This window comes from Balaenoptera ricei, chromosome 3, assembly GCF_028023285.1.
Source record: "Balaenoptera ricei isolate mBalRic1 chromosome 3, mBalRic1.hap2, whole genome shotgun sequence".
Taxonomy (NCBI): Eukaryota; Metazoa; Chordata; class Mammalia; order Artiodactyla; family Balaenopteridae; genus Balaenoptera; species Balaenoptera ricei.
Genome location: NC_082641.1, coordinates 127,117,880 through 127,130,733, shown reverse-complemented (window position 1 = coordinate 127,130,733; position 12,854 = coordinate 127,117,880). Strand labels below are relative to the sequence as shown.

At 40.5% G+C, this 12,854-nt stretch overlaps 1 protein-coding gene across 5 annotated transcripts in view; it reads right to left on the bottom strand.

Annotated features, from left to right (window-relative positions):
• The window catches only part of HMGXB3 (HMG-box containing 3), a 61,995-nt gene that overhangs the window by 37,032 nt on the left and 12,109 nt on the right, over positions 1–12,854 (bottom strand). For 4 of the 5 annotated variants that reach the window (XM_059917481.1, XM_059917482.1, XM_059917485.1 and 1 more), the window contains exons 6-9: positions 9,628–9,759; positions 4,803–5,221; positions 2,144–2,319; positions 1,909–2,006 (exon numbers count right to left, since the gene is read on the bottom strand). In XM_059917481.1, the coding sequence (XP_059773464.1) occupies positions 1,909–2,006; positions 2,144–2,319; positions 4,803–5,221; positions 9,628–9,759 (825 nt within the window). The remainder of the gene's footprint in view (positions 1–1,908; positions 2,007–2,143; positions 2,320–4,802; positions 5,222–9,627; positions 9,760–12,854) is intronic. The other variant, XM_059917483.1, reaches the window with a different exon arrangement.

Sequence of the window (12,854 nt, the reverse complement as noted above, 5' to 3'; positions counted from 1 at the left end):
AGTCTGGGGAATTCCCTGGTGGTCCAGTGGTTAGGACGCCATGCTTCCACTGCTGGGGGTCTGGGTTCAATCCCTGGCCAGGCAACTAAGATCCCACAACCTGCATGGCACAGCCAAAAAAAAAAAAAAAAAAACACAAGAAGTTTGAAAGATTATTCACTAAAATGTCACAGGTTGAGGGGAAAATGAAAATCATGGTTGTTTTCCATTTTACCACTATCTATAAAAATTTTCAAATGTTCTATATGGAATGTAAAAAAGAAAAGATGAAGAAAGCATTCTAAATTAAAAATAATTATCCTGTAATAATGAATTTAAGTTAATTTCCAGAACATAAGATTTCACGTAACTTTTTCATGTAACTTTACTGGTTTAAGACTAGTAAAAGGGTTTATGGCTTTTTAACAAATACCCAATTTGCCAATTAAAAGGAAACTACACAGAAGACTGGGAATTTACACACATGAAGGGAATCAAAGGGCTGGAAATCTAGGAAGCAGCTAAAGCAGACTCGATTACTATCCTTCTATTCCCCAAGATCACACATGCATCCAGTGGTGACACCACATTTGGGTGAAAACAGATCAACCTTCAAAGTAGAAGCTGGCTGATAGCCTTGTTGGGGCAAATTTAGAACTATAAAACAAAAGCAGTTACCTGACAGAGAGCACATGGCAAGGGAGATGGCAGACTGATATTCCTATTCCAATTTGGTCCATGTCAGGGTTTTCAATTTCAAATTGAGGGGTTGTGAAATTAACTTAATGGGCTGAAACCAGCATTTTGGAAAAAGAAATGGAAAAATGACTGCATAAAATAAGGGCATAGTTTCATTATACTTTTAATGTGTATATATATGTATATATTTACCAGGCTGTGATGTAGAAATGTGTTTGTTACTGACAGTCATGCTCACAAAAGTGCTGATTTAGGGATCTTTGATCATATTCAAGTCACATATGGCGAAAGAAATAAAAAAAAATCTAATAATACATATACTTGAACATATACAATTTTGACACCTGGGAAATCTTTAATAGCTCTATCATTAAATGGAATGAATTGTACTCGTTACAAACCAGTACATGGAGAAAGAGCCATGCTTTTAGGTTTAAAAAATTACATTTAAAAGATAAACACAGACAAATGCAGGAAAGGACTTGGCTGAATGAGCACACACCAGACCATCAATAACAGTTATTTCTGGGTGGCAGGATCAGAAGAGACTTATTTTCTTTCTGCCTTACCTGAATTTTCTTTATTTTCTACAACAACCATGCATTCATTTTTTCTAAAAAGACATGACAACTAAATGCAGCATCTAATCCTAGATCGGATCCTGTACTAACGTAGAAAATGCTATAAAGGACAAAACTGGGTAAAACGGACGAAGCTGGAATACAAATGATAAAGTATCAATGTTTCAGTAACAGAATATCTCTAGTCTTAGGAAATACACACTGAAGCATTAAAGAGTAAAAGGTCATGTTACTTACCTTTAAATTATGTGTATTTTAAACATACACACACACACACACACACACACACACACACACAATTGGGAAGACAAATGAGCACAAATGATAATGCAAAATGGGCTAATATGTTAACAATAGGTGACTAGGTAAAGAGTGCATGGGTGCTCTTTGTACTACTTTTAGTCTTGCAACTTTTCTTGTTTTAAATTATTTCTAAATAAAAATTTTAAAACATGCATTCATTTTTATAACCAGAAAAAGAAACTAATTAAAAAACAGGTAACTCATTCATGCTAACCCTCCTCCCACAGTTCTACCAGTGTAAGAATAGGCTTTTTGCCTATGGCTTTGAGACACTCAATGGAAGCCCTGTTCTCGGAGAAGCCAGCCCCCCCCACAGATGGCTCCCCCTCTGGGGAAGGGGTCTTACCTTCACCTCACCAGTGCTAGATGGCTGTTGGATGGGCTGGCCCAGCTGCTTCAGCGTGCTTGGCTTCAGGCCACAAGTCCTCACAGAGGGAGTCTTATCTGAGACAACCAGGAGCCAGACTGGTGACTTAAGTGCATTCAGAGTCTCCCTAAGTCTCTCATCTCCATGCTCAACCCCAACTCCTGTCCCCTTCCCTTTAGACAGTCCCTCCTCCCGAGTCTGTCCCAGACCTTACCACTCAGGGGAAAGGCCTGCCTGGCCCTGGGCAGTCCCATGCTGCTGCCTCGACCCACGTTAGCTGGGGCTGGAAGAATTGCTCTCATGGGTCTTGCTGCAGCCAGTAATGAGGGCTTGCCCCGTGCTCTGCCTTTAAGCTCTGAGGCTCTGGGCACAGGAATAAGCAGGTCAACTCTGAAAAAAAAACAAGAAGCGAACTCTCCTAGACATTCCAGACCAAGGGGAAGAAAACCAAAGTGCAATCTTCAGATAGCACTTTATTAGAATAGTGTCCTGGTTAAACTGTCAGGCTTTAGACATTAATTAAACCATTAAATAGCTGTGTAACCCTGCACAAGAAATCTTACTCTTCTGTTTACCTCGTTTGTAATACGCAATTACATGTACTTCATGGGGTCATTATGAAGATAAAAAAGTGCAAAACAGTGCCTACAGTGAGGGATATCAATAGCTACTGTAGTTATAACATCTAATCTGCCTCTTATCAGCCCAAGTATTTAAAGTGTATCAGTCTCCCACATGAGGGCAGCAGAGAGACCCTGGAGAACAAGGTTCATGTTTTCTTCAACTTTGTAGCTCGTGTCGAGCATAAAGCCTGCCCATAGAAGGCCTCAATACACATTTGCTAAAGTGCTTCACCTGCCCAAAAGTGCACGGCTTCATTCTCTAAGGACACGGAACCATCTCAAAGTATATTGTTAAATTTTAAAAGACAAGATGTCAAAGTATGTATGTTATGCTACCATTTGTGTAAAGAAAGGTGGGGGAAAAATATATATATACACACACACAGCTGACCTTGAACAGCACGTATTAGGGGCACTGACCCCCATGGAGCCAAAAGTCCACTGATAAACTTCACAGCCCTCCATATCCAGGGTTCCACATCTGGCAGATTCAACCAACTGCACACCATGTAGTACTGTATTACATACGTAATGAAAAAATTCCACGTGTAAGTGGACCCACGCAGTTCAAGTCCATGTCTATTCAAGAGTCAACTATGTACGTATATATATATCTGTGTACACACATGTATTTTTTCCCTACCTTTCTTTACACAAATGGTAGCGTAACATACATACTTCGACATCTTGACTTTTAAAATTTAACAATATTAATTATAAACACACATACACTCCTATTTGTTTGCATATACTTAAAATTATCTCTAAAAACACAGAAAGTTGGGAATATTGTCTCTGGGAAATGGGAATGGAGCACTCAAGGATGGGACAGAAAGGACATTTTTTTCAGTATATATTCCTTACACCTTTTCAGTCTGAACTATGTGAATATATTTTCTATTCAACAATAAAAGTTTTTTAATTGTAATAATATAAACCAGAATTTCTAAACCTTGGCACTACTAACATTTTGGGCCAAATAATTCTCTGTTGCAAGAGGCTGTTTAGCAGCATCCTTGGCCTCTACCCACTTGATGCCAGTAGCACTCCCTCCCCAGTTGTATCAACCAAAAATGTCTCCAAACATTGCCACAATGTCCCCTGGGGCACTGTTCCCCTTTGAGAACCAGTGATATAAACAAAAAAGAGCCTTCCATTTTACGACCATAGCTGCCTCTGTAAAGGAGCTACATACATGGAGAATTCAGTCAAGCCTCTAAGGTGAGAAAGCCTTTAAGGACGGAAGGAAACACAGCCCACACTTACGGACCTCTCCTATCTGCAAGGCACTGGGCTGCAAGCTTTACACACAATCTTTTTCAGGCTGTATGGTCAGCCATTGAGGATACGATTTTTTTTTATAACACCCAACTGAAGATTTTTCAGAGGGGAAAATGGGTATGAAATGACTATGCCCACGGTCAAACAGAAGCCCTGGACAAAGTCACAACCAGAATTTAGTTCTATGACCACCAGGACAGGAATCTTTATTATATAAAGATGCCTTAATAAGGCTTCTCTTTCCAAATGTAGTATCCAGAATTGGATGCTAGGTTTGTAACATTGCCCACAGCCTGTACCAACAAGACTCTGTAATAACTGCTTTAGGGAGACTGACAAGAAGAGATGTATAAGGAACGGGACAGCAGTGAATAGACAGCAGAGTGTAGGAGGAAAAGCAAATCAACGTCTCTAGGCCTCAGCTTCTGTATCTCTAAAATAGAAACCATGAATTGGGCTCTGCTATCTCTCTCAAGAATGCTGTAAGGACATGGGACAAAATAAACGTAGGGCACTTCACAAGCTGCTGTTCTAAACACAATGCTGTAATTATATATTACACACTGGGGGACTTCCCTGGTGGTCCAGTGGTTAAGAATCCATCTTGCAATGCAGGGGACGCCGGTTCGACCCCTGGTCAGGGAACTAAGATTCCCACATGCCGCGGGGCAACTAAGCTCACGCACCACAACTACAGAGCCCGCGTGCCACAACTGCAGAGCCCACGTGCTCTGGAGCCTGCGCGCCACAACTAGAGAGCTCGCATGCTGCAACTACTGAGCCTGCAAGCCCTGAAGCTCGCACGCCACAACTAGAAAGAAGCCAGCGCACAGCAACGAAGAGCCCACACGCCACAACAAAAGATCCCAACATGCCGCAACTAAGATCCGACGCAACCAAAAAATAATAAACAAATAAATATATAAATATTTTTTAAAATGGGGGAAAAAAATAAACACATTGGGTTACCCTGTAGGCTTTTTAGGAGCAGGGAGTGAATTGGAGGTGCTGGTCCCCTCAGCTGGTGGTGGCATGTCTAGTCCAGGAGTGTCATTCTCAGCTGTCCCCAGAGAGACCTCACGCTGCACACCACTCTTGACCACTGGCTTCTTAATGACTGCTGTACCACGATTCCCAGGAGTTTCCTTGACCAAAACATGGGCATCTGAGATGATCACTTCCTCCCACTCATTCTCCTCACCCATGTCTCTTTGAGGAGCTATACTTAGGAGCTGGCTTACAGCTTCTGAGTTCTCCAGAGTCAGTTTGGAAGAGTTTTCCTTAGCAGAATTTTGCTCGGAGGTGAGAGGCTGCTGATTTCTTTTAACCACAGAGCCTTTGGAGGAGACTCCAGAAGTCAATTCCACTTTGACTTTGGCTGGCTTTTCCTAGGAAAAAAAAAGAAAACCTTTCATGCGTATAGCATTTTACAGTTGACAACACACTTACAAATATTCTCTCATTTGATCCTTGTAACAATAATGTATGAGTAACATATAAGAAGCTGAGGCTGAGAAAGGAAGAGGCTGACTTCAGGTCCCAAGTATAAAACTGGCCTGAATCTAAGTCTTCTGATTCCAGTTCCCTTTCACCACAGTATTCAATGTCCGAGTTAGGATAAGCCTATTCTAATAAATTTCTTAACGACATGTTTCTTCAGGTTTCAGCAAACAAATGCTGGCATTTTTTTTACCTCGACCTTTGATTGTTCAAGGCCTTCTCCTTTATGTCTACAAAGAGGCTGACATACTGCCATATTGGGCCTAGAAGTATTAAGTTGTTTATCTTGGTGGTCCCTTTATGAGACTCACTTAATCACAATGTGGTCACAATCTCGCATAGACTGAATGCTTCCAACTCCACTGGGGAAAACTCTTATCTTTTGTCCCAGATTCTTTCAGGTTGAGTCCTAAAAGTAAGCGTAAGGCTGATTTACACATACACCACAAACTTCTCACTGGGCCAAATCAGATCACACACATTAATTACATGCTAGAAAAGGTTCAGACTCACTAAAAATACCAGCTGCTATCTCAGACAGACCCGAGTTTTATATACATATATGTACACACGATCACTTAAAAAAATTTAACAGTGAACTTTCCTGGTGGTGCAGTGGTTAGGAATCCGCCTGCCAATGCAGGGGACACGGGTTCAATCCCTGGTCTGGGAAGATCCCACGTGCCACAGAGCAACTAAGCCCGAGGGCCACAACTACTAAGCTTGCACGCTAGAGCCCGCGGGCTCTAGGGCCCCCGTGCCACAACTACTGAGCCCACATGCTGCAACTACTGAAGCCCGTGTGCCTAGAACCCGTACTCCACAACAAAAGAAGCCACCGCAATGAGAAGCCCGCGCGCCGCAATGAAGAGCAGCCCCCGCTCACCGCAACTAGAGGAAGACCACACGCAGCAACAAAGACCCAACGTGGCCAAAAAAAAAAAATTTAACAGTGGTCATCTCTGTGGTAGGTCTCAAAGGTTTTTTTCCTTCCACGTGAATAGTGAAAGGCACTATAAACTAGGAGACAAAACACAAAAGCACTCTGTCTAGGCTCTGCTTCAACCTAATTGCTTATGTCACCTAAGGCAAGCTTCATCTGATTCCTCATTTCCCATTATGGAATAAGAGAGCTCTGTGTTTGTCAACAGCAGCAAGATAGCCTTTTGGGTGGCCCGGCTCTTCATGATGGAGGGGCAGGACCCCCCTGCACTTCACAGGAAATTTAGCATCTGTGGCCAATGCCATTAAATTTCAGTATTATCTCCCAGTCACTGACTACCAAAAACCCCTTACATTTCAAAAGTCCCTCTGGGCAACACAGTGCCTCTGGTTAAGAATCAATATAGACGACCTTAAGAAATCTCCAATAAAGCATTCTCAGATTCTAACACACAATTACAAACCATGAGGACAAGAAAAATTCCAAGTAAACCGTACTGAGCTTACTGACTGCTAAAGAGGGAAGAGTCAGCAGAAAAACAGGAGACAAGATAAACTAAAATCCTGAGATGAGATCTTTGAGCAAAACACTGCCCACTAAGTAGGCTATAGACAAAAATTCTTTGCAGGAAGACTGGATAATTTAAGCAATCAGAGCAAAAAACTCTAGCTGGTGATCTCACATTTCCTTAACTCAGCCTACCCTTTTTAGATGTCACTTTCTTTCAAGATAGAAGGCAAATACTACCAGTTCCTCGATCAGAGACCTCAATTACTGCTATCAGAGAGCCCATAGTAATGAGGCCTTGAGCTAAAGAGCCTTATATACCATCTTTTGTTCCATCCAACTCACTGGGAACTGTGCCACATGTTTCTTGGGCTAATTTTAGCCAGTATGAACTCCAGAACAATATAAGAAAAGGTGAGTCATTTCCTGACTGGCATGGACACATTTGGAGCTTTTAGAAACTATTTATAATTGCTCTTTCAAAAATCAGAACTCAGGAAATCTTAAGATTCTGCACGTAAACAGCACAGCAATGCCTGAAAAGTGTGGTTTAGTGGAAAAGGCGACAGCATAATTAGCAATGTGAATGTAACAAGTCACTTCTCCTGAATCTATTTTTCCTTAGCTGGAAATTTGGGAGTTGAGCTAGCTGATAACCAAGTCACCTTTATCTCTAAAATTTTAAGTGCATTGATGCTACATTGTTACCCTTTTTCTTCTCACACTCACTTATTCTGTTCCTATGAGATTTTGAAATCACAGTATCTGGTCTTTACATGGTAATTCTTGCAAAAACCTTTGGGAAAAATATTCTGACTTAGCAAGTGAAGACGGGACAAGTAGCTAAGAAAAAAATTGTTTTCATGTCATGAGTTTGATCTCAAAAAGAGAATGGCTCAGAAGTTATTCAATCAAAGGGGGAAAAAAAGACAAAATGAAAAAGGAAAGAAAACCAAAGTAAAAACAGAATCTGAAGCAGACTAGGCACAGGATTGGTTACACTCTTTCATGCAAAAGCACAGGAAATAAGGTCATTTGACAGACCTGCTGTGCATCAATGAAGAAGGACCAAGGAGGAGTCCAACAACTATCCAATTCAATCTTCCTACTGCAGCTGGGGAAGTACATTTTGGGAGAATAATTAGGGTGGGAATAAATGAAATGGCTTCACAGTGCACACAAAAAACTCCACAAGGCCCTAGGTACTTCCTGCCCCTTGAAATGTTGTTTCTACTGTTGCTGTTAATATTAATTATACTGTTGCCAACAATGGGAGCAGTGAAGCCCTACTGAGGATTGAATATTCAATACACTAGGAATGTGCCATCCACTTCGCAGGGATCATTTCATCTGACCCCTCCAATAACCCTAATGAGGTAGGCACTATTGTTAACTTCCATTTACAAATGAAAGGAAGCCTAAATCAAGAACAGAGACATAAAATGACTTGCCCAGGGTTACAAAACTAAATACTTGGGAAGTAGGGGTTTGAACTGAGGAAGCTGACTCCAGAATTGTATTCTTAATTCTGCCTCCGAAATTGGTGCTATCCTGAACTCCAACACTCAGCCAGAGGGCAAAAGTCACCATCCCAGTAATTCTCTGAGAGATGTTCTGTGGAAACTGTCCAAAGGAACTTAAGTATGCTGCTATTTAAGTTTTCTATACAGAAATGAGTTTGGACCATGAGTCAAACACGTGATGAACACACGTTTTTCACAAAAACAACGCTTTCTTTCCTCTTCCATCTACCCAAATTCTACTGATCTTTCCAAACCATCTCCTCTATTAAACCACCTCTTGGTATTCTAGTCCTTTTGTCCCTAAATAATTTATATCAAAAATGTGGCAAGGGCTTCCCTGGTGGCGCAGTGGTTGAGAATCTGCCTGCCAATGCAGGGGACACGGGTTCGAGCCCTGGTCTCGGAAGATCCCACATGCCGCGGAGCAACTAGGCCCGTGACCCACAATTACTGAGCCTGTGCGTCTGGAGCCTGTGCTCCGCAACAAGAGAGGCCATGATAATGAGAGGCCCACGCACCGCAATGAAGAGTGGCCCCCACTTGCGGCAACTAGAGAAAGCCCTCGCACAGAAACGAAGACCCAACACAGCCATAAATAAAATAAATAAATAAATAAATAAACTCAAAAAAAGTTTAAAAAAAAAAAATGTGGCAAGTGTGTATGATTCACGTAGTCAGTGCCAAGCAGACAACAGGTAACAAACATGTGCTGAACTGAACGTCACAGGGGCTCAGCTCTAACACTCATTTATTTACTGAGCATCATTTATTTGGAGACAGAGGTATACATCTGGAACATTAAGCTATGGCAGACCTTGAATATCGGGTTAAAGACCTCCACTTTTAATAGGAGCTATATGAAACTAAAAGGACTCTGAGCTAGGGAATGAGATGTGTGCTGTGCGTGTGAATAGCTAAGCAGTCAGTGTGGAAGGCGGATTGTTAAAAATGTAACCCAAACAAGAAATGAATGATTTAACATGGTGTAGTCATTCATGGAAAACTATGAAGCAATTAAAGATAATGTTTTTGAAGAATATTTAATGGCATGATATGTTAAAGGAAAAAAGGCAAGATACAGAACTTGTATATCCACAGAAAAAGACTGGAAGAAAATATACTGAAATCTTAACAATAGCTTTTCTTTGGATGGTATGAGATTACGGATAACATTTTATACTTTCTTTTTAAAAAGAAAGAAACTGACTTATTTGTATCATCAGAAAATCAAATGAATATTAATTTAAGTCATCTGTTCTTAAAGGGAATAATAAGCCTACTTTGTGGGGTTTCCAAAACAGTGATGGCCAATGAACTTTACCTTGGGGATCCACTTCCCTCCTAGGAAGTTACCACAGGTAGGGCACTTAGGTGGTTTGTGCCTGGTGACATATGTGAAGGAGCAGCCTGGGCTGGTGCATGTCCCATGGCCCCGTCGGGTGTACGTAGTAGTCTGCGTTTAAAAAAAAATAAAAAAGAGCAAGTCAGAATCAACACCACAGTCTAATCTCTGTCAGATCCTGATGACCATTATAACCACAACAATGCCAGGAGGATACCAGCTTGCAGAAGGTTAGCCAATTCATGGTATCTTAAAAGGTCAGAGTTGGAAAGGTCCTAAGATACAACTAACTAGTTCAGTTTTTAGAAATGGAGAAAGTGAATTCAAATGAAGAAAGACAGCTGCCCAAGGTTACAGAATTAGGTACCAGAAGTATAAAGGTAAGAAGAGTTGCAATTAATTAAGCAAAGTACCACACAGTGCTAAACACTCTACCAATATCTCATTTAATGTTCTCAGCAATGCTATGAAGTATTATTACTACTGAGGTTCAGAGTAGTTAAATGCTTTGCCTCAAATCATGTAGTGACTCGAGGACAGAACTAGACCTAGAAGACAGATCTTATTGATTCCTGGTCAAGATTCCTTCCATGCATCCTGCTGCACCCTCTGGCCTCAATACTTCAAAGAATTTGCTTCTTCATTCTTGTTAGTTAAAAATCAGAGAACCTAGGACCTAGAGTTCAAAGATATAAAAACAGTCCAGTCACTAAAAACATGAGAGGGAACTCCAGTTGAAACCAGGTCCTCTGACACTCAACAGAATTTGATCATCTGCATACAAATATATTCAGCCACTGGCTTGCACCATCTCCGATGATTTCCCTTTGAACAGAATGCATTACATTTCAGCTACAAATAGAAATTAGCCACACTCCATTTCTTGATTAATGCTGGAAAGAAAACACTTCCCTGTCAGATTTGTTCTGTCACTTATGGTTTACTCAGCTACTAATCCCAGCCTCCCTAGCCTGGCCAGAAAGCAAAAACTTCCCTTGGGAAACACCAAGCTTCCTCTAGGCTACCTCTGGCCAGAACACCTAAGGAAAAGGTGATTATGACAGTGAGAGCAGGTCAAAGATGAGTGTGAAGTTGTGTGGCACCAAGGAAAGAGACCAGGGTTTGGGTTCCAATTTTGTCACTGACATACTGAATGACCTGGGGGTAAGTCACTTAGCTCTTGGGCCCTTGGTTTCCTCTTCTGTAAAATCACCTGCCCCTTCTGCTTAATGGATATATCTTGAGGAGCAAAAAGTCTGTGAGACTATTATTAATGGGTACAACATTATATCTTATCTTTTCTCAGACTGTGGCCCCACATGGAATATTCATTCTGAATACACCCTCAGAGCAAAGTTAGTGCTATAAATAAATTACCATGAATTTGGAAATACTCCTGAACAGCAACTTATAGAAATGACTTTAGGAAATAATGCTAGTGTTCAAGGCTGATGCTGCCTTCTTAAGTATTTCTAGAAAAGCTTGGCTGAAACTTATTAAACCATGAAAGAATATAAATTTCCTGAACAGGAAAGGCTCAGGAAAAATAATTAGTTTACTACAACTTTCTTATCGAAGAAAGTATTGTTTATCCACAGCAGGGGTTTTAGAGGATAAGACAGACTGTGACAAGTTAAAGGTATGTACTATTAATCCTAAAAGAAACCAATACAATAACCAAGACAAAGTTAATAGCTCATAGGCCAACAAAGGAGATAGAATGGATTCATAAAATATACTTAATTATTTCAAAAGAAAGTACAACAAAACAGAGAGGACCAAAACAACAACAATAACAACAAATAGTAAGAGGACTGATTTAAACCAAACCATATTAATGATCACATTAAATACATAGGGCCTAAATACTATAATTAAAAGGCAGAGATCATCAGATAGGTCTTGCTCTTAGAGCCAAACTATATGCTGCCTACCAAAAAAGGTACTTGAAATACAAAGGTACAAACAGGTAAAAGGATGGAAAAAGATATACCTTGTTAATAACAATAATCAAAAGAAAGGGTGATATCAGAACTAAGTAAATTTCATAGGCAAGAATACTGCCAGAGATAAAGGTCATTTCATAATGAAGAAGCGTTCAGTTTATCCAGAAGACGTAACAATCCTAAACGTTTGTGTACTTAATAATAGTCAAAATACATGACACAAAAACTAATAGAACTGCAAAAAGAAACAGATAAATCTACAATGACAGATGGATGCTTTCTCTCAATAATTGACAGAAACAGCAGACAGAAAATCAGTAAGGATACAAAATCAATAAGGAACACTATCAATCAACTCAACCTAATCTGAAATGTATAGAACACTCCACCCAACAGCAGGAATACATATTTTTTTCAAGTGCACATAGAACATTTATCAAGACAATCCATATTCTGAGCCATAAAATAAACTGCAATCAATTTAAAAGGATTCAGATCTTATAAACTACAAAGTTCTAACCACAATGGAATCAAATCAGAAATTGATAAAGACAGACACATGGAAAATCCCAAATATCTGTTAAATAATTAAGTAACTCATGGGTCAAAGAAGTAAGTTAGAAAGTACTTTGAACTGAATGAAAATGAAAATGCACCGTTATTAAAATTTGTGGGATGGGCTTCCCTAGTGGCACAGTGGTTAAGAATCCGCCTGCCAATGCAGGGGACACGGGTTGAAGCCCTGGTCCGGGAAGATCCCACATGCCGCGGAGCAACTAAGCCCGTGTGCCACAACTGCTCAGCCTGCGCTCTAGAGTCACAAGCCACAACTACTGAGCCTGTGTGCCACAACTACTGAAACCCACACACCTAGAGCCTGTGCTCTGCAGCAAGGGAAGACACTGCAATGAGAAGTCTGAGCACCACAGCGAAGAGTAGCCCCTGCTCCCTGCAACTAGAGAAGGCCCGCACGCAGCAACGAAGACCCAACGCAACCAAAAATAAATAAATAAAATAAACAAATTTATTAAAAAAAAGGTCAGAGATGGAAAGGTCCTAAGATACAACTAACTAGTTCAGTTTTGTGGGATGCCACTAAAGCAGTGCTTAGAGGGAAATTAAGCACTAAGCAGCTATATTACAAAAGAAGCTCTCAAATCAATGACCTCAGCTTCTACCTTAAGAAACTAGAAAAGACCAAATTAAACCCAAAGTAAGCAGAAGAATGACAGAAATGAATGAAACAGAAAGCAGAAAAAC